Genomic DNA, 25,767 nt, shown 5'->3' with positions numbered 1-25,767 from the left:
ATTTGGGAATGGGCTCTGGATTACTGTTAAAAGCACATTAGTGTATTCCCTCTCCTCTTCCAATTAGAAAACACAGGGATGGGCTGTACAAACATTGCTGAATAAGAGTCTTCAAAATATTAACACAGAAAGAGGATGCTAAATATCAACTTTAATGATAACATTTTCCCTCAAAGCTCAGGAGCTTGCATTTAACATGTAGGGTGCCCAAAAGACAGAGTCCCATATAAGTAGAGGTAATGGACACAAATACATAGGCAGGCATGGTCAGTATAATTTTACAAAATGGAGAAGCAGAGTACTGTGCAAGAATAAGAAATTTACATTTGTTTTTAATGCTATTCCTTTTGAGGTTTTCACAGAAACATACATTTAGAGTTGAAAGTGACACTGGGGTTTGTGATTCTGTGATAATCATGTTGTCCAAAACCATTTTAAAGATGAGAAAAATGATGCCCAGAGAGAAGGGACTTACACAAGATTTTACAGAAAATAAAATAGTAGAGAGGGGATTTGAACCCAAAACCTTTTACTCCAAATCTACTATACTATGCTGTCTATAGTAAGTTTTAATTAGAGGGAATTTCTGCAGAGGAAGCACTCTCCTCCCAACAAGTTTAAAATAACACTTCAAATTGAATTCAAGTGACAGAACCAACAAAAAGTCAGAGTGAGAAGTTCTTCCTGCCCAGGACAACTTAGGAGCTTGGAAAGAGAGGTCTACAACATGGGGGTAGAGGCTAAGCTGGGATCCACATAGATGAAATACTACTGATGGGACTAGATGGTGGAGATAGCAGTAGCAGCAGCTTTGGGAGCTCTTAAAACAGAGATGGTAAGGGTACCTGGCAACTGGTCATAAAGAGTTTACCAGGGATATCTGTGCTAGCCCTAAATACAGGATCAGACATTGTTTGGCAAATCCATTGCTTATACCAATTTCTGGGTCATGGCTCAAAGTCAGAGAAGAGCACTGTTGGTCAAGAGAGTGTAGGAGCAGTGCAAGTCTGGGAGAAGCAGTCTCACATCTAACTCAGAACTCCTTGAGGCCTGACCAGTAACCTAGATTTCTCCCAAAATGGCAACTACTATCAAGGATCAGCTGACTCTCAATGTCCTAAAGGAAGACCAGGTTCCCCAAAACAAGATCAATGTTGTTGGGGTTGGTGCAGTTGGCATGGCATGTGTCATCAGTATCTTAATGAAGGATTTAGCTGATGAACTTGCCCTACTTGTTGTCATAGAAGACAAACTAAAGGGAGAGAAGATGGACCTCCAACATGGCAGCCTTTTTCTCAAAGACTGTTTCTGGCAAAGACTATAGTGTGATTGGAAACTCAAAGCTAGTTATTGTTATCACTGGGGCATGTCAACAAGAGAGAGAAAGTCATCTTAATTTGGTCCTGCCTAATGTGAATATCTTTAAATTGATCATTCCTGGGGCAGCTAGGTGGCACAGTGAACAGAGCACTGGCCTTGAATTCAGGAGGACCTGAATTCAAATCTGGCCTCAGACACTTGACACTTACAAGCTGTGTGACAGTTGGCAAGTCACTTAACCCCAATTGCCTCACATAAAAAAAAATTATCATTCCTAATATTGTTAAATACAGCCCTAATTGCAAGCTTCATATTGTTTCTAATCTAGTTGATATTTTGACATATGTAGCCTGGAAGCTAAGTGGGTTTCCTAAAAACCATGTTATTGGAAGTGGTTGCAAACTGGATTCCGCCCATTCCATTACCTAATGGAGGATCGACTTGGTGTCCATTCTTCAAGTTGTCATGAATGGGTCCTTAGGGAACATGGAGACTCCAATGTTCCTGTATGGAGTGGTGTGAATGTTGCCAGTGTGTCTCTGAAGAATCTTTATTCTGCTTTGGGAACTGATGCTGATTGAGAGAATTGGAAAGAAGTTTATAAACAGGTGGTTGAAAGTTCTTATGAGGTGATCAAGCTGAAGGGCTACACTTCCAGGGCCATTGTATTGTCTGTGGCAGATCTGGCAGAAAGCATTATGAAGAATCTTAGGAGAGTGCATCCAATTTCCACCATGATGAAGGGCCTATATAGCATTAATGAAGATGTCTTCCTTAGTGTCCCATGTGTCTTGGGGCAAAATGGCATTTCAGATGTGGTAAATGTAACCCTGAATCCAGAAAAGGAGGTCTGTTTAAAGAAGAGTGCAATCCAGAAGGAGCTGCAATTTTAAAGTCTTTTAATGTGCTGCCATTTTACTGTCTAGAGAACATGACAGTAGTTAAGGGATTAGGTACGATGTGCTTTTCATGTAGTTCAAATCTTTCCTCTGATTAGTGACACCAGAAATATAAAACCTATGAACACATTCTTCCTAAACTTAGAAATGGGGGAATAATACAATGTAGCTATTTGTTAAACCCTGTTTGCCTAGTAATGCTGGATATGACTTGTACAGTCTTAAAGTAGTTGCTGTTAAGCAGAGCCAGAACTGCCCCCCAACACCACCACACACCTCAGGTACAAAACTGCCTGCCTTATAGGTGCTATAGGTTCCCATAGGTCCAGAAGACAACATTCCGGGACACAGAACACCATACGTTAGTAAAACTTTGTTGATGCATTGATTACCTTTGTGCTCCCCTCCATTATGGCTCTCCAGCATGGCCCCATGTAATACAATCAAAATTAGAAGGAAAATAGGAAACTTGAAGAAAATCTTTAGAGCAAATTTACCTGATAAAGGCCTCATTTCTCAAATATATAGGGAACTGAGCCAAATTTATTTTTTAAAAAGACCCATTTCATAGTTGGCAAATAGGCAAAGGATACAAATAGGCAATTTTGGGGAAAAGAAAATCAAAATTATCAAGTCATATACAAATGTTCTAAAAATTACTAATTAGAGATGTGAATTAAAACAACTCTAAAGTATATCAGATGGCTAAAGTGACAAAAAAGCAAAATGACAAATGCCAGAGGGTATATGGAAAAAGTGGGACATTAGCATGATTGGTGGAATTGTGAACTAGTCCATACATTCTGGAGAACAATTTTAAACCACACACAAAGAGCTATAATATTGTGTATTCTCTTCGACCTTCCAATACCACCACTGGGTCTGTATCCTGAAGAGATCAAACAAAAGGGAAACAGGACAACCTGTACAAAAATATATAGAGAAGTTCTTTTTGTGGTGGCAAAGAATTGGAAATCCAGGGGAAACCCATCAATTGAGGAATGGCTAAAAAAGTTGTAGTACATAACTATGATGGAATAACATTGTGTTACAAGATGATGAGCAGGATGTTTCAGAAAAACCTGAAAAGGGGCAGCTAGGTGGCCCAGTAGATAGAGCACTGGCCCTGGAGTCAGGAAGTCCTGAGTTCAAATCCAGCCTCAGACACTTAACATTTACTAGCTGTGTGACCCTGGGCAAGTCACATAACCCCAATTGCCTCATGAAAAAAGAAAAGAAAAACCTGAAAAGACTTAAATGAAGACATGTATAGTAAAGTGAGAAGATCCAGGAGAACATTTTACACAGTAATAGCAATAATGTAAGGGTGACCAACTGTGAAAGATTACTCTGATAAAGACAATGATCCAAGATTATTACAAATAATGTATGAAAAATTCTATCTTCCTTCAGTAAGAGAACTGATGAACTCTGGATGCAGAGTGAAGCATACTATTTTTATTTTCTTGTGTGTGTGTGTGTGTGTGTGTGTGTGTGTGTGGTTTCTTTTCCAACATGGCTAATATATAAATAGGTTTTGCATGACTTCACATGTATAATCAATATCATGTTGATTGACTTTTCAAGAAGGGGAAAGTGTCAGGAGAGAGGGAAAGAACTGTGATGATAAAATCTAATGTGTGTGGCCTTACCTGACCCCCACCCCCCACAGTGTGTGGGAGAAACTAGCTAGTAATTACTTATAAACTAGGAGCTTCAGCAACAGTTTAGGCTTTTAAGCATTTATTAAAGTATATTAGAAGTTAGTAAAGAGAGAGAGAAAGCAAGAGCTCACATGTCTCTGAAAGAATATAAAAACCCTATATCCAATCTACCCCTGGAGAGAGAAAAACAGCTCCTTCACCTAGCTGCCCACACTTCCAAAGAATTTAAGTGAATGTTAAAAATTTTATATGTAATTTGGAAATAGCTAATAAAGTAAATAAAATATATAAAAGAGGAAAAAAGTTTTATTTCAACTAGAGTATGATATAGTGTATAGATTGCTAAACTTAGTCCGAAAGGCTTGGGTTTGAATCTTACCTTAGACACTTATTGTTATTGTAAAACTGAGTGAGCCAGATAACCTTTCAGAGTATCAATTTCCTCATCTGCAAACAAGGATATTAATGACACCTACCTCACAGTAGGTGAAGCTCAAATGAGATAATGTATGAGGCACACACCTTTGGCTAGAGGGGGACCTTGTGACCTTTTAAGGATCCAGGAAATTTGGGATTTCCCATCTTCCTGTAGATGTATTAGATATATCCTTAGATCACCAGATGGCAGTATCTGCATTGGAAGACAAGTACATGTTGGTCATAGATTCACAGTTCCACAACAATCCTGACAGAGAATCTAAACTAGGCATGGATGGAACATCTTAAGCACCCCATGAATGGAATAAAAAAGACTTCCAGGAAGCAGCAACTGAAATAGACCCCTTTGTCACATGTATTCTCTCAGTTTAAGAGGATGTTCCCCTAAACTCTCCATGTACTTGTGGGAGACTCTTTGGGGTAATATTTTGTACCAACTATTTTTACTATACCACCTAATCGCTACTTAAAGCTAACTGATTAAAATGATTCTCAAGTTATAATCAGCAGGAAAAGCACACCACCCGGGGGTTTAAATGTAACTAGCCTAGATATAGCTTTGACTGACTAGCATGACAATGGGAAGGAATGTTCCAAATCATTAATAATAAGAGAAAAGAAAATCAAAACAACCCTGAGGTTTCACCTCATACTAGGAAAACTGGCAGAGATGACAACAGATGGAATGATCATTTGAAAGGTTGCAGGGAAAATAGGCACACTAAAGCATAACTGGTATAGCTATGATTCAGCATAACCATTTTTGAAAGCAATTTTGAATTATAATAGTGTTTTAAATATTTGAATATACCTAAATATTTAAAGGAGATACTCCTAAACTTTGAGCCAGAGATTCCACTAGAAAGTATACATAGCAAAGATGTAATATAATTCTTTGGGCATAATTCCAGATTATTCTTCAAAATTATTGAATCAGTTCACAATTCCACCAACAATGAATTGGTGTCCCAATTTTTCCACATCCCATCCAATATATGTTACTTTCCTCTTCTATCATTTTAGTCAATCTGCTAAGTATAAAACTGATATCTCAAGTCTGTTTTAATTTGCACTTCCCTAATCAACAGCTTGAAAAGTCTTTTGAAAAAGGAGATTAAAAAGCTGTCTGAAGAAAATAATTGCCAAAGAATTAGGTAAATGAAAGCTAGTGACTTTATGAGAAATCAAGACAAAGTAAAGAAAATACAATTGAATAAAAAAATAGAGGGCAATGTGAAATATTCTCCTTGGAAAAACAGCTGATCTGGAAAATAAATCCAGGAGAGATAATTTGAATATCACTAGACTACCTGAAAACCAGTACCAAAATAAGAGCCTAGACATCATCTTCCAAGAAACTGTCTGGGGAAATTGCCCTGATATTCTAGAAGCAGAAGGTAAAATAGAAATTGAAAGAATCCACCCATCACCTCCTGAAAGAGATCCCAAAAGGAAAACCTCCAAGAATATTATATCCAAACTCCAGAATTCCCAGGTCAAGGAGAAAATATTGCAAGCAGCTAGAAAAAAGGAATTCAAATACTGTGGATCTCCAATAAGGATAAAACAAGATCTAGCAGCATCTACATTCAAGGACCAGAGGGCATGTAATATGATATTCTAGAGGGCAAAGGAACTGGGACTACAGTCAAGAATCATGTACCCAGCAAACTGATTGTAATCTTTCAGAGGAAAAACTAGGATTCCAATGAAAAAGAGGAGTTTCAGGCATTTGTTTCGAAAAGACCTGAATGAAATAGAAAATTTGACTTTCAAATACAAGACTCTGGAGAAGCATAAAAAGGTAAACAGGAAAAAGAAACCATGAGGGACATTAAAAGGTTAAACTATTTACATTCTTACATGAGAAGATTATACTTCCCACTCATAAGAACTTTCTCAGTAAGGAATACACAGAGGACACAAGTCTGAATTGAATATGAAGGGATGACATCTGTAAAGCATTCATTTTTTGTTTTAACTTGTTCTTTGTGGGGCAGACAAGGTGGGGTGTCTTATATCTGGGGCCAGATTTGGGTTTGGGGCCTCCTGGGTCCAGGGCTGGTGCTTTGTCCACTGTGCCACCTAGCTAACACTTGATGACATCTTTAAAATAGGATTGAGGTGTAGGAGGAATACATGCGGGGAGGGGAAGGGGAGAGGTGAACTGGGGAGAGGTAGCTCACATGAAGGAAACAAGAAAAAAGCTTATGGGGGGAGGGGAAGATGGGGAAGGAATAGGGCAATGAGTGAACCTTACTATCATCAGAATTGGCTCAAAGAAGGAATAACATACATACTCAAGTGGGTATGGTAATATATTTTTGCCCTTTGGAAAAGTGGGTGGGGAATGAGGTAAGGTGGCGGGGGGGGGGAAGAGGGGAAGGAGGGAAGGTAAGTTTGGGGGAGGGAGTTGTAAAAAGCAAAACACTTTTGAGGAAGGTGAAGATGTTCAGCATAACACCAAATGTATGACATATATTGAATTGCTTGTTTTCACAGGAAGAGTTGAGGAGGGAGGGAGGAAGAAAAATTTAAGAAAACAGAATTAGCTCAAAGACCTTAACCTCATCAGAATGGTCTCAAGGAGGGAATAACATACATACCCAATTGGGAGGAGGAATCTATTTAACCCTAAAGGAAAGTAGGAGGGGAAGAGGATAAGGAGGGAAGGGTGAATGAAGGGAGGGTAGAGCAGGGGAGGGGGCAGTCAGAGGTCAAACACTTTTGAGGAGGAATAGGTTAAAATAAGATAGAAAATAGAGTAAATATCATTGGAAGGGAATAGGATGGAAGGAAATAGTTATGATGATTGACTACAATGTCAAAACATATGGTTCCTACTCTGCTGGGCTGTTGTGAAGAAAATTCTTTATCAAGTTTAAGGTACTATACAAAAGTTATGATGAACACAATGCTATCAGAAAAACCTGGAAAGACACACATGAACTGAAGCACAGAGAAATGTTCTGTATACAAAATTATAGCGGTAGTGTAAGTTGATCTGCTGGGAAGCATGTGGTTATTTTCAGCAAGGCAATGATCCAATATAATTCTAAAGGACTTAAGAAAATTGCAATACACCTACAGAGAAAGAACGGATGGTATGTGAAAACAGACTGAAACAAATTTTTTTTCTTTTTTTGGATAACTCCTTCATGGGAAGTCTTGTTTTTATGTTTTCTCTCACAACCTAACTAATGTAGAGATGTTTTCCATAACTACTCATGTGTAACTTACATTGAATTGCTTAAGTTCCTTGGGTGGGGGTTGGGAATGGAGGGAGGAAGAAAAGTTTGAACACAAAGTTTTAAAAAATTGATGTCTTAATTTGCTTTTACATGTAATTTGGAAAATAAAATTCTAAACAAAGAAAAAATTAATGTAATCAAAATTATCCATTTTACATCAAACTTTGTTATCTATTTATTCATAAGTTGTTCACCTATCCAGAAGTCTGATAAGTAATATGTTCCATGTTTTTCTAATGTTCTTGTAAAATCTTTATATCTAGGTTATGTATTCATTTTGACCTTATTTTGGTAAATGGTGTAAGAAATTGGTCTATGCCTAGTTTCTGCCATACTGCTTTCCAGTTTTCTCAACAATTTTTTTTTTTACCAAATAATGTATTCTTATCCCAAATGCTGTCTTTACAATTGTCAAATACAAGGTTATGATGTTTATTTGCTACCATAAATTACATGTCTTCTCTATTCCATTTATCTCCTTTTCTATTTCTTAACCAGTACCAGATGGTTTTAATAATTAATGCATTATAATATAGTTTAAACTACTTATACCCTTTAACCCAGAAATATCATTAATATCAGTCATTTCTGAAGATAATTAGGGTGAAAGGATAATAATCTATATGTTCTAAAATGTTTTAACAGCTCTATTTGTGGTGGCAAAGCATTGGAAATTGTAAGGTTGCCTATCATTTGTAGAATGGCTAAACAAATAATGGTATATTATTGGTATGGAATATTACTGTGTTCTGAGAAATTATGAGCTCAACAATTTTAGAAAAATATGGAAAAACTTGAACAAAGTAATGAAGAGCAAAATGAGTAGAACCAAGAGAAAAATGTATACAGTATGAGCAAAATTAAGAACAACTTTGAACAAATAATTTATTTTGGCTATTATAAATATGAAAATTAACTCTAAAGGACATATGAAGAAAGCTGCTATCTGCTTCCAGAAAAAAACTGATAATTGGAATATATATAGAATAATTTTACATATATATTTATACATACATATATACATATGTGTGTGTATATATGTATTGTGTATGTGTGTGTGTATACCTATGTGAGAGTTGGAATAACACCTCCTGCTGGGAGGAACATTTTGTGTCTAATGGTGTCTAATCTCTAGGGTGGGGGAGGGAAGAAAAAATTTACATGATAATTTCATTGTATATTGGAAGTAATAGCAAGTTGTACATAACAGAATTGCAATTTCATGTGTAATCATTTTTTATTGTTCTATGTTATGGAACTGCTTGTTATATTTCACAAATTAAAAATAATTTTTTTTAAAATTCAGTAGGGGGGCAGCTAGATGGCGCAGTGGATAGAGCACCGGCCCTGGAGTCAGGAGTACTTGAGTTCAAATCCGGCCTCAGACACTTAACACTTACTAGCTGTGTGACCCTGGGCAAGTCACTTAACCCCAATTGCCTCACTAAAAAAAAAAAAAAAAATTCAGTAGGAATATTTAAACTTCTGAAATTGGCAAATGTTTTATATCAGGGCTTGATTTATTGTTTTGTTCACTGTATATACTTAAGACAATGATGGGAAAATGTTAATGATCCTAATTCAACTTTAAAATACATGAAATACACAATTTTCCCCAGAGAGCTGATTTTTTAAACAAAACATTTACCAGCACACGTTTACCTGTACCATACTCATGGTCCATGATACTGAAAACTTCTCCCAAATGCTATTATAAGGAAGATTAATGAAAGGCAAAATACCTCAAAGCAATAATCATTCATTATCTGGGTTAAAAGTTAATGGAGGGGGCAGCTAGATGGCGCAGTGGATAGAGTACCAGCCCTGGAGTCAGGAGTACCTGAGTTCAAATCTGGCCTCAGACACTTAACACTTACTAGCTGTGTGACCCTGGGCAAGTCACTTAACCCCAATTGCCTCACCAAAAAAAAAAAAAAAGTTAATGGAGTCAGGGGGGGGGGCAGCTAGGTGGCACAGTGCATAAAGCACCAGCCCTGGATTCAGGAGGACCTGAGTTCCATTCCTGCCTCAGACACTTAACACTTACTAGCTGTGTGACCCTGGGCAAGTTACTTAACCCCCATTGCCCCACCAAAAAAAAATAAAATAAAATGAAGAGTCATTTATCCCAAATATTTCACAGTTGTGGAAACAAGCACACTGGCCAAGAAAGTCACTAAATCAATTATGTAAGCATCTGGAGAAATACCTTTTCTTGTCCTCAGTTTTTTCACTTGTAAAATGGGAATAATAATGGTATCTACTTCACAGGGCTGTTGTCAAGATCAAATGAGACCATGTATATATAAACATTTTACCAACCTTAAAACACTATGTAAATTTTAGTAATTAATATTATTAATCATTATCATCATTATCATTGTTGCTATTAGCATGGGGGTTGTTGAATTTCCATATCACCTCTGTCCCCTTCCTGGTACCCAGACAGAAAAAGAAAAATCATATGTTTAATACGATCTTTCAAAGGAAGGATATTTAATTTTCTTGATAGTTTTACAAAAATAAAACAGGACTTTTGAGCAGAAAAGTATCAGGGACAGCTGTTTTTTACTGCAAAAATAGAGGCAGGCAGTGCTGTGGAGAAACAACAGATTTTGCCTATGGCAAATTTATGAAATTTCCATATTGCACTAGATACAGAAGTTTCAAAGTTTTCCTGACAGAACCTACCATTCTAGCTGGAAATGTGGAAAATATGCTCAGAATGAAACCTGGGTATGCTTTGCAAAAAGTAAAAATGGATTCACTTATTTCAGTTCTGAGGCAGGCCAAGCTTCACTGAGCAGGAAAAATAAAAATGGTACTGGCAAAAGGGACCAGGTCACATAGGCATAAAATGAATGTGAAAGGTACAAAAAAGGGAAAGAGGCAACAAAGATTAGGATATAACTGCATAAAGTTTAGAAACATATATTTTTCAATCTTAATAGTATTTTTTTACAGTTACATGTAAAGATAGTTTTCAACATTCTTTTTTTTTTTTTTAGTGAGGCAATTGGGGTTAAGTGACTTGCCCAGGGTCACACAGCTAGTAAATGTTAAGTGTCTGAGGCTGGATTTGAACTCAGGTCCTCCTAACTCCAGGGCCGGTGCTCTATCCACTGCACCACCTAGCTGCCCCCTCAACATTCATTTTTATAAGGTTTTTAATTGCAATTTTTTTCTCCCTCTCTCCCTTTCATTCCCCCTCTCCAAGACAGCAAGCAATCTGATATAGGTTGTAGATAGATAGATGGATAGATAGATAGATAGATAGATAGATAGATAGATAGATAGATAGATAGATAGATAGATAGATAGATAGATAGATAGATAGACAGATAGACAGATAGATAGGTAGATATTTAAAGACCAAGTTATAGATTCTAAACCTAAGGAACATTAAGACTAGATGTTTGTTGTTGTTTTTTCCCTGTGCTCTCTTTCAGTAAAAATGTATTCTGAACCCCTCACTCTTAGTGTCTTTGGTCTTTTCCATTGCCAAAAATAAAGTTATATTATTGTTCTGTTTCATTTTTGTCCAAGTAGAAAGTATTGTATCATCATACCATGGGCTTCATTATTTGAGCAGTAATTTCCTGAAACAGGCCTTGGGAAGCACTATGAAATGTCTAAAGTGTATTGTAATCATCTACTATTTTTGCAAGGGATTATAAAGTTAGATCACTCCCCAGCTTTGCTCTATGACTTCTATCTTCTTGTGTACTGAATATTCAATTCTGTTCTACCCACTGGATTTGAAATCCATTGTAAAATGGGGAAATTTCAATATTTGATTTCAATTCAAGTAATAATGTATTGGCTCTGGAGACATTGGCATGAACAAGTCATTTAAAGACTGCTTATTCAGCAACGTAGGATTTCCACTACTCCCAAAGAATCCTTTGAGTATACATTCATTTTCTTTCTGATTGAGGTAATACTCTCCATTGTTATATTTCATACAGAAAAAATTATATTTATAAATATGCAAATGAGACAATAATGTAAAGGAAAACAGCATTGGAAGGCATGAGAACTCGGATTAAAACAATGACTAATCTTTTTTTTTTTTTTTGCTTTTTTTGTTTGTTTGTTTTTTTGCAGGGCAATGGGGGTTAAATGACTTGCCCAGGGTCAGACAGCTAGTCAGTGTCAAGTGTCTGAGGCCAGATTTGAACTCAGGTACTCCTGAATCCAGGTGTAACGATTGGAATAACGCCACCTGCTGGATACTAACTGTAGAAGAGAATCCAGTTTCCTCCTGATGACATCTTACCACTTCAAGAAGACAAGAGAACTCAGAGACTTTATATGAACTGTTTTGCTTTATTAGCTTTTACTATCTCCTTTCTGTTATATACTATCTGTAACATGTACTCTCTGCAGAGGCTCTCCCTTTGCAAGACTAATGTCAAAGCGTCAGTTCATGAGGACAAAAAAAAATCGCCCCTCTGGACAAAACTTTCCTCTCTTCCTTTTCTATATTGTTGTTCACATATTATTAGTTATCAATAGTTATTATATTCTTTTTACTGTTCCGTCAAGGAAACATTTTGTTTCTTGAGGAACAACAGGGGGGACTGTAACGATTGGAATAACGCCACCTGCTGGATACTAACTGTAGAAGAGTTCTGCCCATGAAGCGAAGGTCTTTGAGGGCAAGACCAGGAGTCTTGTCTTTGGTATCAGGAAGTGACGCGAACTAGTGGGAGGAGGAAGGAAGAGACTGGCGCGGAGTCTCGGGCCTTTTTCCTCTGGACTCTGGCGGAGAAGGGAGCTAGAAATGTGCTCTCCCTTTAATAGATAGGAATCTAGGCCTTTTTCTCTCTCTTTACCAAATTCTTATTCTCCTTAATAAATGCTTAAAAGTCTAACTCTTGCTAAAGCTTATAATTTATTGGCGACCACTCATTAGATATTTTAGACAGTTTAGCTAGAATTTTAGCCCTTAACACAGGGCTGGTGCTTTATCCACTGCGCCACCTAGCCGCCCCAAAACAGTGACTAATCTTGACATTAGACTGATAATGAAACATTTTTCTTCCTCTAACTAAATAGGTGTACTATACATCTGAATGATCTATTATCAGACATGGTCATTGTATTGGTTTGTTTTACATAACTGTACTTCTTTGTCAAAGGGATGGAACTACCAGTAGGAGAACAAGAGCTAGAAAAAGTCAGTGGAGAGGGAGAGTAATATAAATTTCAAAAAAATATAAGTAAGCTATTTTAAAATTAAATTTTATTTTTTCAATGAACAATAATCAATTTTTCTTCCCTCTAACCTTTCCCAATGGAGAAAAAGAAAAATACCCCCACAAAAATCATTGTAATAAATATGTTTAGTCAAAAAAACCAAATACCTGAACTGTCAAAGTCTAAAAATATTTATGAATCCTTCTGAACCATGAGTCCATCACCCTATGATGAGCTAATAAATGTTTAACAACTGCCTGTCCAGGGAGAATGTATAATACACCTTTAAATTTAATCTGTAATATTAACATTTTCTCCATCACTTGATAATCATAAATATACCCTAATTTGTAGTATTTATCAATTTCTCTGATGTAAAAAATATTCACATTGAAAATTTAACAATCTACTAATCTGAGCTGGATCCAGTACATACCAGCCATAACTTTTCTATCAGAAGGTGGGCTAGAATCATGGTTGGTCATTGCACTGATTAGACATCTTAAATCACATTTGTTTGGCTTTTCAATGTTTTTTGTTGCTATATAAATTCTTTTACTGATCCTGATAATGCAGGAAATACACTGCATTATCTCATAAAAGTTTTCACAGGTTTTATTGAAAGTATCCCAATAGGGAAGCTAGGTGGCGAAGTGGATAGAGCACCAACCCTGGATTCAGGAGGACCTGAGATCAAATGTAACCCCAGACACTTGACACTTACTAGCTATGTGACCCCGAGCAGGTCACTTAACCCTCATTGCCCAGCAAAAAAAAAAAAAAAGTATGCCAATAAAAAAATTTTAAATATTAGATGTAAGAACATTTAACATGGTGAATTGATAATTAAATTATGAAATTATTCATTAAGGACAGGCACACCTGGTTCTTTGGGGATGTTTTAGGAAATACCATGATTAGCACTAGGAAATGAGCTGGCAATAAGACTTTAATAAGACAGAGAGAAAAATGGCAAAGTGGGACAGAGGCAGATGTCATTATAGGAATAGGCAATAGGGTACTGAATGGAGGAAGATAGCATGAGAAGGGGGAGAGGAAGAGAATATCACTCATGTAACAATGGATTAAAGTTGGGAGCACTAGTCAGCAAAAACCTTTAGGAGATGGAAAATGACTTGGGGACAGGAATTTGAGGTTTCTTTTTACAGGGTTTCTTAATTGTGCCTGCTTGGAGCTGGTTCATTAACATATCAAAAGCATGTCAAAGTTATTAGTAAAATGTCAAAGTCATCAGCCCAAAGTTATTTGCACTTTTTTGATGTTCTACTGGTTTGGAACTGTGAAAGATTTTGTGGATTTTGTCTGGAATTTACATTTCATAGGCCAGAAACCTTGACAAGTAGTACCTAGATGGTTTCTCCTGATTTAGCACATATTAGGATATGCATTTTAGTTAATCTATGATATAATTTATAATTATGATATAATTTTAATGTATGATCATTAGAATCTATGATAGTTTGTATAATATAATTAGAAAGATAGTATGATATAATTGTCATCTATGATATAATTTGTAAATTATACTTCTTTGATCTTTGGGATGGTTTGTATGTGATTCTGCGGTTCTTCTTTGCAATCTTTTCCAGCTATTTCCAGCTAAATCTTACTATACTGACTAAAAGCAGGTGGGTTTCAAGAGGGACCAAAACAAGATACAATTTTAACACATATCAGAAGATCCAAAAGTGGTGCAGTGGATAGAACACTGGGCTTGGAATCAGGAATACTCATCTTCCAGAGTCTGGCCTCAGCCACTTACTATCTGTGTGACCCTCAGCAAATCACTTAACCCTGATTACCTCAGTTTCTTATCTGTAAAATTAGCTAGAGAAGGAAGTGTCAAAGTACTCTAGTGTCATTGCTAAGAAAACCTCCAAACAGAGTCAGAGAGAGTTGTACATGACTGAATAACAACAACAATTTCCCAGAAAATAGGCTTAAATATAAATTCATTATGGAATGAGACATCTACAAAAGCTATCATTTGTTTCCTGCCTTGTTCCTACATTGTAGGTATATTAGGTTTAAACAGTTAGATTCATGAAAGAGCAAACTAAGAATAATCTTTTCTTCATCTCTAACCCTTAGTTCTTTTCCCAGCCATCACTTATATCCTTCCTTCCTTATCCCAACCCAGTGGTTAAAAAAACTCAAATCTCTATGATCCACTATACTGTAGGAGGGGAGAGGAAGCTGGGAAAGCATTTATATACCATATTTATATACCATACATATTACTTACCATATATGTATCAGGAAGCATGTGCCATCATGCTCCCCATTGTACAGTTGAGAAAATTACAAGAGAGGTTTAATGGTTTGCTCAGGATCACCAAGCTAGTATCTAAACAACTCTGAGCTCAGATCTTCATGACTCTAGGCTCATGGCTCTATCCACCTTGCCATCTAATGCATGACTGGATAAGGGGAAGAGGGTTTCTAGACATTGGGGTACTGATATGGATAGAGGACCTGGAGTGAGGAAGACCTGAGTTCAAAGTGCACCATCCTAGGGGCAGCTAGGTGGCGCAGTGGATAGAGCACTGGCCCTGGAGTCAGGAGTACCTGAGTTCAAATCCGGCCTCAGACACTTAACACTTACTAGCTGCGTGACCCTGGGCAAGTCACTTAACCCCAATTGCCTCACTAAAAAAAACAAAAAAAAACAAAAAAAAAACCAAAGTGCACCATCCTGTGCCCTTACTCCTAGTTAGTTGCAACTGAATGAAGATGGGAAAAGTGATAAATCATGCTTATTGCATTCTCTATAAATTTATGAAACATAATGTCAGCTGCGTACTCACTGCAACAAGTCAACCTTTTTCTATAACTCACCAAAGCATTCCTTCCAAACTTCTTCATCTCTCCTCAAATGTTTTCACAGCACTTCCTTCCCCCTTCCTCTCAGCTGAAGGTCTTCTACTTCACTGAGAAAATTGATGCCATTCAACAAGAGCTCCTTCTCCCCACCTCTTTCTTATCCCAGTTAAATATAGACCCCCACTATCTCCTCCTTCACCCACATTTTAAATGAAGAGAAGGTGCTTTCCTTCTCAAGGTAAGTCCCTCTACATTAACTCAGGGTCACATGTCTTTGAGTATTCTCCAGAAGATCCTTGTCACCATCTTAAAGCTCTCTCTAATCTTTAATATCCCCCTAGCTATTGGTTAGGCAGTTAGGTGGCACAGTGAATAGACTGACAGGCCTGGAGTCAAAAAGACCTGAGTTCAAATCTAGCCTCAAACACTTATTACCTGTGTGACCCCGCACAAGTCACTTAACCCTGTTTGCCTCAGTTTCCTCTTCCATAAAATGAACTGTAGAAGGAATTTTTTTACATGAAAATTGTTTACTATGACAGAGACATCATACAATTTTTCTGATCTTGGTCTTTCCTTCTTGCCTTTGTACAAGGCCAGGAGAGAAATGTTTGCAACTTTCACAACCTTGAAGCAGACTCCAGGAATAGCACCAACAGCATGACCTTTTCAACCAAATCCAGCCACCAAAACTTCATCATTTTCCTCAATAAAATTCAAGCAGCCATCATTGGGAACAAAGGCAGTGACTTTTTTGCTGTTCTTAATCAGCTGGACTCTCACACATTTCCTGAAGGCAGAATTGGGCTGCTTGGCTTCAATACCAACTTTCTTCAAGACAATTCCTTTTGTGTGTGATGCTCCTCCAAATGGATTGGCCTTCAAAATAGTGCCCGAATGAGCTTTCTTATATTGTTTGTCATGACACTTTTGGTCTCTTCTGTGGCTGCAGAGCTTTCTAGCTGTATGAAGACCACAGCACTTACCCATGCTGCCCCCGTTTGGGCCAAAGGAAAAGAGAGAAGTGTAGAAGGAATTTTCAAACTACTCCAGTTTCTTTGCCCCAAAAACACCCAAATAAGGTCATAAAAAATTAAACACAACTGAGATGACTGAACAACAACAAAAGCTATTGTTTCTTTAACTGATACTTAAAATCATGTTCATGCCTCCCCTAATTTTAGGAACTATGATTTGATCCAAACATCTCTGCTAACTAGTTAAATTCCTAAGAAAGTAAGCTATAAGTGCTGTCTCTACTTATTTTCCTCACTCTAGAGTATCTTCTAGCCTCATCATCCATCTGAAATTGCTCTCTCCAAAGTTACCAATGGTCTCTTAATCACCAAATCTAGTGGCTTTTTCTCAATTCTTATCTTTTTTTGGACTCCTCTGTAGCTTTTGACACTGTTAATCTATATTATCTCCCACCTACTTTCTTCTCTGGGTTTTGTGACACTTACCTGCTTCTCTTATTTTTTGGATTCCTCCTTCTCAGACTCAAGCATACATATAGACAGGTTGACCTTGGAAATGAGAATGGTCACCCTTTCATCCAAGGTAGAATAAATGAGGAGATAATGGGGGATGATGCTAGATGCCAAATGGATGCAAATGATTAAGATAGAATAGGATGCTCTTAAGAGATGGCCTCAATTTTTTTTCAGAAAATTATAAGATAAGGTCCTCCCTCTGGGCTAAATAGATCATGGTTGCAATTAGTAGCATTGTAGATTAAATGTATCATGATAATAGTTAGGAACAAGAAACTCAAAAATATTCTTAGTAGGTCAAGAATGATGGCTAGCAGCCAACTCTGTCTTGGTTGAACATTTACACATCCTGCTACTTCAGTCACATCCTGCATGTTTCAACCCACTCTGTTTTTAAGAAGTTTTATTAAAACTCATAAATAGTTTAAGGACAAAGCCCTTGTACAAACTTGCATGGTAATGTCCTGATTATTTGCTCTATGTTGTAAGGGAATGGCTCCAGGAGGCTTCTGTAAGTAAATTCACTAATAACAAAACGTGGACTGATCACTTTGGCTTTATATACCTCTTTCTTTAGAATTCTGGCATCACAAGTCGATGCAATAGGACACTTAGGAATCCAGAGCTTCAATAATCCTTTATCTGAAAGAGTGAGGTGAGGAGTGTCATGAGGAAAGGAGGGGTCAAAATAGCCTTTGTGTTCAGTAGAATGGAGAATTGATTAGGGATCAGTAAAAGGATTGCCTTGTTGCTGTGAGGGCCTACTTGAAGTTGGATAGGATAGCCTAATTTTTAAAATGTATTTATGTATTTAGAATTTTCCCCTATCTTACATATAAAAACAAATTGAAACATCAATTTTTATAACTTTGTGTTCCAAATTCTCTTCCTCTCTCCCTACCCCCTCTTAAGAACTCAAGCAATTTAACATAAGCTATACATATGTCGTTGTGCAAAACGTATCAGATAAAAATACTTTAGAAATAGGAACTAACAACAACAACAACAAAATATGCTTCCATCTGTATTCAGATACCATCAGTTCTTTCTTTGCATATGAATTGCATTTTTTTTCATAAGACCTTCAGAGTTGTCTCGGATCACACCACCACTGAGAATAACTAAGTCATTAGCTGCAGATCATCCTATATAATATTGCTGTTATTTTGTATACAGTACATTTCACTTTGCTTCAGCTCATATAAGTCTTTCCAGATTTTTTTTCTAATAGCATCCTGCTCATCTTATTTTTTTTAATAGTAGACTACATTTATATAGTACTTTAAAGAGAGATTTCCTTACAAAACACCCATGAGCTTGATCATTGAAACAATTATAGCTAATATCTATATAATACCTTCTACCTGACAATGAATTTTCTTCACAATAGCCCGGCAAAGTAAGTATCATCCTCATCATCATCCTCCTCTTACATTGTTCTTGTCTCTGCTTCAAATTTTTTCCCAGTTACTTTTGCTGTTTCCCTCCATCTTATTTGCTCCCCCATAATATTTACTCTATTTTATACCTTCTTTTACCCTATCCTCCCTCAAAAGTGTTTAGGAGGAAAGCATACATTTGTAGTCAACATAGTCAGCACAGATTTATGACTTCATTTAGCTCCATTCAGTAGCCTATGAGTAAGAGGAAAGAAGGCAAATGGTGTGAATAATACATAGTTGCGATTTGACAAGGTTAAAGAAATAAAGGATTGAAGAGTAAAGAATAGAATAGAGTTGAACTAGTTCAACAAGTGATTAGGTTTGGGAAGGGAGAGATGGTGGTCAGAGCAAGGGTGTTGGCTTGAGAAAATACTGAGGAATATAGAGAGTAGAGGTCACAGTCATACAAGTAAAAGCTCTAAAATGATGGAATTATGTTCCTCAGGAGCAGAAATTCCAGAAGACACAGTGGAAGGGGCAGGCAAATATGGAATGGGACATTGATGACCTAAGGTGGAAGAAAATGAGAATAAAGGAGAAGATATCTGCAACTGGGGGAGGAGGCTTGTTTTTCAGCAGTTAGAAATTCATTACCATAGATGTGGACATCTAAGTGAGGCAGTGCATAGATTGCGAGGCACAGAGTCAGGAGGGCTCATCTTCATGAATTCAAATCTGACCTCAGAAACTTATTTGGCTGTGTGACCCTGGACAAGTCACTTAACTCTGTTTGCTTCAGTTTCCTCATTTGTAAAATGAGCTGGAGAAGGAAATGGCAAACCACTCCAGTGTCTTTGTCTAGAAAACTCCAAATGGGATCAAGAAAAGTTGGTCACAACTGAAAACACCTAAACTATCACAGAAATGGAGAGGATAAAAAAGAAATAGGAATATGGTAATGATGGGGGAAAGAACATGAGCATAGCAGATGAGAAGATTTCCATCGATAAAAGCAGGTGATTAGAAGGTATAAAGTCACTTTGGAGACTATTCACAACTTTTAAATTTCTGATCCCATGGCAGGCATGTAGAAACATGAATCCTTGCAGGTAGTAGCAAGAGGTGGTGTATCCCAGGGTCCCACCTTAGTGAAGCAAGTAGAGCTTGACAGTAATGTGATCTCTGTTAGGATAAGGAAGGCTCATGTTCCACATGAGCCTAGCATCTCTTCTGGGACTATTCTCTCAACTCACACTTAAACTCACTATTTGCTACTCCAGAGGGACTCTTGTATTCTATTCTCCTAAGGACTGTAGGAATACACTTGGGGGAATAGGGTTTCAACTACTTACTCATAAGCCTCCCTTTCCATTTCAATCAGTCAGGAGACATCAATAGTCTCTTAAAAGAGGGGGAGGAGTATTTACTAAAGGTTAAGAATAGTTGGTATGGGGGCAGCTAGGTGGTGCAGTGGATAGAGCACCGGCCCTGGAGTCAGGAGGACCTGAGTTCAAATCCGGCCTCAGACACTTAACACTTACTAGCTGTGTGACCCTGGGCAAGTCACTTAACCTCAATTGCCTCACCAAAAAAAAAAAAAAGAAGAAGAGTTGGTATGAAACATTTCATTCCCCCAAAAAGAAAAAAAGTCTGGAAAACACTTTCCCACAAGTATGCACAGGTCCATTGGATAGTGTGTTCTAATTACAAAGTACAATGATAATGAGGTACATGTGTAGAAAACATGTATACCTAAAGGGTAAATTTACAACTCTTAATCAACAGAAGCCCTTTTTGTCTTTGTGAAGTCCTTGTAGAGTTCCCCTTAAATGTAGCTTTCTACTGGGCTCTGAGTATCTTTATTGAGTACAGACATGACATTTCTCTCTTTCCCCAAGGGTCACAATTCTTGAAGTTCTTTCTTATATCAAGTGGCTTTCTACATTCATATTTATTTCTCTCTGTCCTTCTTTGTCTTCAATGTCACTTCAGTATGTCTCTCTGCTAATATGAAGGAGAGAAAATAAAAGATCACAAATGTGTGTTTAACATTATGTTGTGAAAGCATCACCTTCACCCTAACTAACTTGATAAACTAACATGGATCTATCAGAATGTAGTCAACTTGAAGGACTTTGTCCTCTGTAATAAAAAGAAAGAAATGCAAGACTCATAAGAGCCAATTGAAATACAGAAAATGAGAAATACTGACAAAAGTTTCCACAAGAAACCCAAAGCCACCCAAAAGAGAGAGAGAGAGAGAGAGAGAGAGAAATAAGAAGAGACTCTCTTGCAGAGCAAATCTCCCATAATTTTAAGTGTTCTTAAAGAGTGTCAGCTGATACCATCTCTCTTACCCTGATCAATTCTGTCACAAAGAAATAGATGGTGAATCTCCCATATCCTCCTAACTTAGGGTTCTCTCTCATGCAGGTACTCCCGATATCTGAGTTCTCTTCTTGTAGAAAGATCAAGTGGTATCTAACAAGGCATTTCAATGGACATGCCATAAGATTAGAAATATGCACTGACACTAGAAGGTTGAGAGTACCCACTACTGCCAAAGAAATTGAAAACGTGTGGGTGACTTCAGGAAATTTCTCCTCAGGAAATCACTGTAGTTCACTTTTCTATTCCTGGAATTTCCCTGTCAAATTCACTAAGCTGAAAATACTCGTACAGAAATAGCTAAAGATTAACTGTGGAAGACTGACTGCCCAACACCCTCAGTACCATTCAGCCTGCCACAGTTAGCTTCACACAACCCAACCCCAGATGACACATAGGGGAGAGAAAAAGCAGCTAACAGTTAACACTATAATTTAAAGACCGCCCACCCATACACACATGACCCTGCCACAAAACCATGTTATAATATATTTGGGGGGAAATATTTAATAAAACTTACTATATAAGTGAAATTGATGAAATTATATTAAAATCTTTGACTACCCAGATTTTTAATGGGGAAGGAGAAGGCAGGGGGAGAGAGAGACAGACACAGAGACAGAGAGAGAAAGAAACAGAGCGAGAACAAGAGTGATCAAGAGCAAGCGAGAGAGTTTGCTAAGGTCTAGTCATCATGACATTCTCCAAAGTGGTATCCCATCTGGCCAGCTCAAAAAGGTTCTTTATGGACCTTGGTTGTTGGGAAGGTTTTTATTTACTTTTTAATTTTTTTCCTACCAATTTTAATTTACTTTTTTTCTGATTACCAAGAATTTACTTTCTCTCTTTCCCATTCTTCCCAATGAACAATTAAGAATAAAAAAGGAATTCTCATAAAATATGTATATGTGTTGTTTAGTCATTTCAGTCATGTCTGACTCTTTCTGACCACTTTTGGTGGTTTCTTGGCAGAGATACTGAAGTGGCTTGCCATTTCCTCTCCAATTCATTTTACAAATGAGGAAAACTGTGGTAAAGAATATTGTGACTTTCCCAGGGTCACGCAGCTATCAAGTGGTTGAGACCAGATTTGAATTTAGGTCTTCCTAATTCTAGGCCAGGTACTCTTTTTACTGTGCCACCTAGTTTCCTCATACCTACACACATATATGTATACATTTTATGTGTGTCTACATATACACACATGTGTATTTATATGTGTATATGTACACATACATAGGTGTGTGTACATATTCATATAAACACTGGGTATAAATAAATATATGTAGATATGAATTATAAGAAAACAAATTCCCATATTAGTCATGTCCAAAATTGCATAGGTCATTCTACAATTTAAATCCATTACTTCTTTGTGGCTCACTTCTTTTTTTCTTTTTTTTTTAGTGAGGCAATTGGGGTTAAGTGACTTGCCTGGGGTCACACAGCTAGTTAAGTATTAAGTTTCTGAGGCCAGATTTGAACTCAGGTACTCCTGACTCCAGGGTCGGTGCTCTATCTACTGCGCCATCTAGCTGCCCCCTGTGGCTCACTTCTTAACAAGCCTTTAAGCCTTAAAACTAAGCACACTCCAACATAGAAGGAAATGGAATTTGGAGATTTAAGACTACACTAACCCCTTTCTCCTAGGCTCTGCCTCCTGACAGTGGAGGCAGGTTCTAGGGTTTGGGCTCCAATTTCTCCTCTCTCAGCTTCAGAGTGAAGTGCAGACTTTTCGGGTCCAGCCGCCACCTCCACCATACCCACAGCTACCTGCTTCTCCGGCTCCAGCCTAAGTTTCCCTGGACCATGGCCACCACCAAGGGCACCTTCATTGCCATCAAGCCCAATGGCATCCAGCTGGGCCTGGTCGGGGAAATCATCAAACGTTTTGAGCAGAAGGGATTCTGCCCTGTGGGCATAAAGTTCCTTAGGGCCTCAGAGGAACATCTAAAACAGCATTATGTTGACCTGAAGGACAGGCCATTTTTCCCTGGGCTTGTGAAATACATGAACTCAGGACATGTTGTAGCCATGGTCTGGGAAGGCTTTAATGTGGTGAAGACAGGCAGAGTGATGCTGGGGGAGACTAACCCAGCTGATTCTAAGCCAGGAACCATTCGTGAGGACTTCTACATTCAAGTTGGCAGGAACATCATTCATGGCAGTGATTCTGTAAAAAGTGCTGAGAAGGAGATCAGCCTGTGGTTTAAACCTGAAGAACTGGTTGACTATATGTCTTGTGCCCATGACTGGGTCTATGAATAAGATTTTAAAAATGGATATAGATTGGACCCACCACTCTCAGTAGTTGTGGTATGCATGTGTGTGTGTGTGTGTGTGTGTGTGTGTATGTGTGTGTGTCTATCCCTGAATACAACATCTCATGCCAAGGGTTTGAAAGGAATTGGAACCAGCATTTTCTAAAACAGTCTTGTAACCCTGTTCAATAAAGCCTTGGAAATAAGGGGGGAAAAAAAAGACTACACTAAAAGAAGATGGTGGCCTGGGCATCAGAAAGAAGAGATATATCCAAAACCCAAAAACATACTTATTGCCAAGAAAGAGTTTCTGTTCTTATCCAAGTGCAGAGCATGATAGGTTTTGGCAAATAGTATGGCCTTTAAAATAAATCAGCAAAACTTGAAAGGTAGAAAAATGGTGGCTGGAAACTAAAAGTCTGGTCTCAACCCCTTGACGCCAGTGTCCAGGAATATAACTGATCTCTATTTTAAGAAATTAAGCAGCCACCTAACTGATCCAAAAAGGTAATTTAATAATAGCATATTGGACAAGAAGATAAGAAGAGCTATAAAAGCACACAGATTGCCAAAGAATTCCAAGATTTAATTTATAGGAAATGTTTTGAAATTACCAGGGCTTATTTGGAGGGGCAGGAAAAAAGCAAGATTACCTATATCCAAAATTGAAGCAAGTTTTTCCAATTAAAAAGCTAATATTTTTATTTAGTCCAGAATATTTTCAGTGGATATAAAAAAATATCCTTTAGATTTGAACTGTAATTTTGGTGGGCATGACTGTGAGACCTTTGGAAAAATGTATCAAAGTTGGGGCTTAGAGAAGGTTCTTCAGGCCTTATCATTTTCAGTACATCCCTCTCATTTGAGAGGAATAGTACTCTTTAGTTCAATAACCTCAATCTAATTTTTTTAGCAATGGTATAACCAGAATGCAAATAAGCCCACAAACAGGATAGAAACTTTATAGGTACCATCAATCAATTCTTTCTGCTTTAGATAATGGGAAAATAAAATGAAAGTTGCAATTAGAAAAGCAGAGATGCCAATATCAGTTAAATCATATCCACCAAAGTAAAGCCTGATGAATTGTAATTTGTCCCACCAATAAGAGAATAATTTTTATGCTGCATATCACAGTAAGGACATGTACCCACTAAGTGTTTGATTAGGGTTAACTGGGGTTTATAGATAGGTGTGCCTCCAATTCCTTTCAGACTGTCTGCCTGCATCAATGTATGAAAGGGAAAAGAAGGAAGATAAATAGGTAGAAGACATGATGACCTTCACCATAGGGCTTAACTTTGTTTCGGTGCCTTTTTCATCATCCACTCATATGGGCAGAACAGAGCTGGGAATTTGAGGATCCCTGAAACCCACAAATAGAGGAGAATTAGTTAGTAAATGAATTATAGTCTTGCATATAGAATTTAAAATTGGAAAGTGTATGATAAACTCACCATGAGCTAGTATTAGGTTTGCCCAAACTCAGGAAACAGGAATAGAATTGTAAATATGACTATGAGGTCATTAGCTAGTCTGAGACCTCCTGCTCTTTGTTCTGAAGAGCTTGTCACTGAGAATATCCTGCTAGGGAGATGAGGGACTTCTTGTGGAGATATCAAAGGGAAGGATTTATGCCTTTTCTAAAAGACTTGTAGGAGTGAAAGCTTATGGACATTGAGAGAAAAAGAACATAGCAGTTGCCACTCTTCCTGAAAGGAATAGATGGTCAAGGCTTTCCACTGAAACAGAATCTAGAGGAGGGGAACAGCAATCAACAGATCTGTAGTCAGTGAATTGTGTCCTGCTTTAACTGTTCATCTACATCAGGAAGTTAATAGTCAGCCAGAAGATACAAAGAATTCAAAGCAAAAGCATTTAACTGATGCAGAGTGAGGAAAGTAATAATAAAATATTTCCCTTACAAACATGCATCATAGTGTTCTACAAATACACATATTAGTAGAAAGAGTGATTCACCTAAGGCAACACAAAGAGAAAGGTACATATAAGGAAGACTTGTAACAAGGCACATACTTAGAGAAGCAAATTAGTCTTCCCATCCTGAAATGTTCCAATATCTTGTAATGATAACATCATGTTGTTCCTTTGGGGCCTGTCCCCCACCTGTTTTGTAATATCTGGTGATCTCTTTATCTTTAATGGTCACATAGAAACACATAGAGAAGTGGCTTCAAAGAATGTCTTACACTTGAAATTGTTGAAAATTAATATATAGTTTTTATCTGCCTGTCTCCTATAAAAATATACAAAAACAATTTCATCTGTTGGTCAAGGGATTGGTCTCACTGACCCCTGAAGACCAAGGCACTTCTGTTTGGAACCTAGCCTTTACAGGAACACCATTTGATATTTCCAATGCCAGAAGGATGCCTTCATAGACAGCAAGAAAGAAAAGAATAATGAGGAACAAGAGGATTATGGTACCAAACAAGAGAGAGTGAATGGTACTCCCAAGTACTTTAGGGAGGAGAGAGAAAAAGACATAGGCCTCTATGCCCTGTGTCTTTAGCTTAAAGGCCTGCTCACGCAGGCAGTGATTTTGTTGGAATGTGTTTACATTAAAATAACACTTCTTACTTAGAGAAGCACAGACTCCACCTT

General features: G+C 37.5%; 1 protein-coding gene and 2 pseudogenes across 2 annotated transcripts; 2 read left to right on the top strand and 1 right to left on the bottom strand.

Annotated features, from left to right (window-relative positions):
* Positions 1 to 1,072: 1,072 nt before the first annotated feature.
* On the top strand, positions 1,073 to 2,213 carry LOC122744301 (annotated as a pseudogene).
* Positions 2,214 to 3,054: 841 nt separating this feature from the next.
* LOC122738658 lies at positions 3,055 to 16,608 on the bottom strand (annotated as a pseudogene).
* Positions 16,609 to 22,690: 6,082 nt separating this feature from the next.
* On the top strand, positions 22,691 to 23,149 carry LOC122742787 (nucleoside diphosphate kinase B-like). 2 transcript variants are annotated; one of them, XM_043987293.1, is made up of 2 exons: positions 22,691 to 22,918; positions 23,032 to 23,102. In XM_043987293.1, the coding sequence occupies exons 1-2, from the start codon at positions 22,691 to 22,693 to the stop codon at positions 23,050 to 23,052; spliced, it is 249 nt and encodes an 82-aa protein (XP_043843228.1). In that variant the 3' UTR covers positions 23,053 to 23,102. The 2 variants fall into 2 exon arrangements, with proteins under 2 accessions (XP_043843228.1, XP_043843227.1); XM_043987292.1 differs by having other exon boundaries at positions 22,691 to 23,149.
* The last annotated feature ends 2,618 nt before the right edge of the window (positions 23,150 to 25,767 follow it).

The sequence above is a fragment of the Dromiciops gliroides genome, chromosome 2 (genome assembly GCF_019393635.1).
Source record: "Dromiciops gliroides isolate mDroGli1 chromosome 2, mDroGli1.pri, whole genome shotgun sequence".
Taxonomy (NCBI): domain Eukaryota; kingdom Metazoa; phylum Chordata; class Mammalia; order Microbiotheria; family Microbiotheriidae; genus Dromiciops; species Dromiciops gliroides.
The sequence above is the reverse complement of the archived record's forward strand: the minus strand, read 5'-3'. Positions and strand labels throughout refer to the sequence as shown.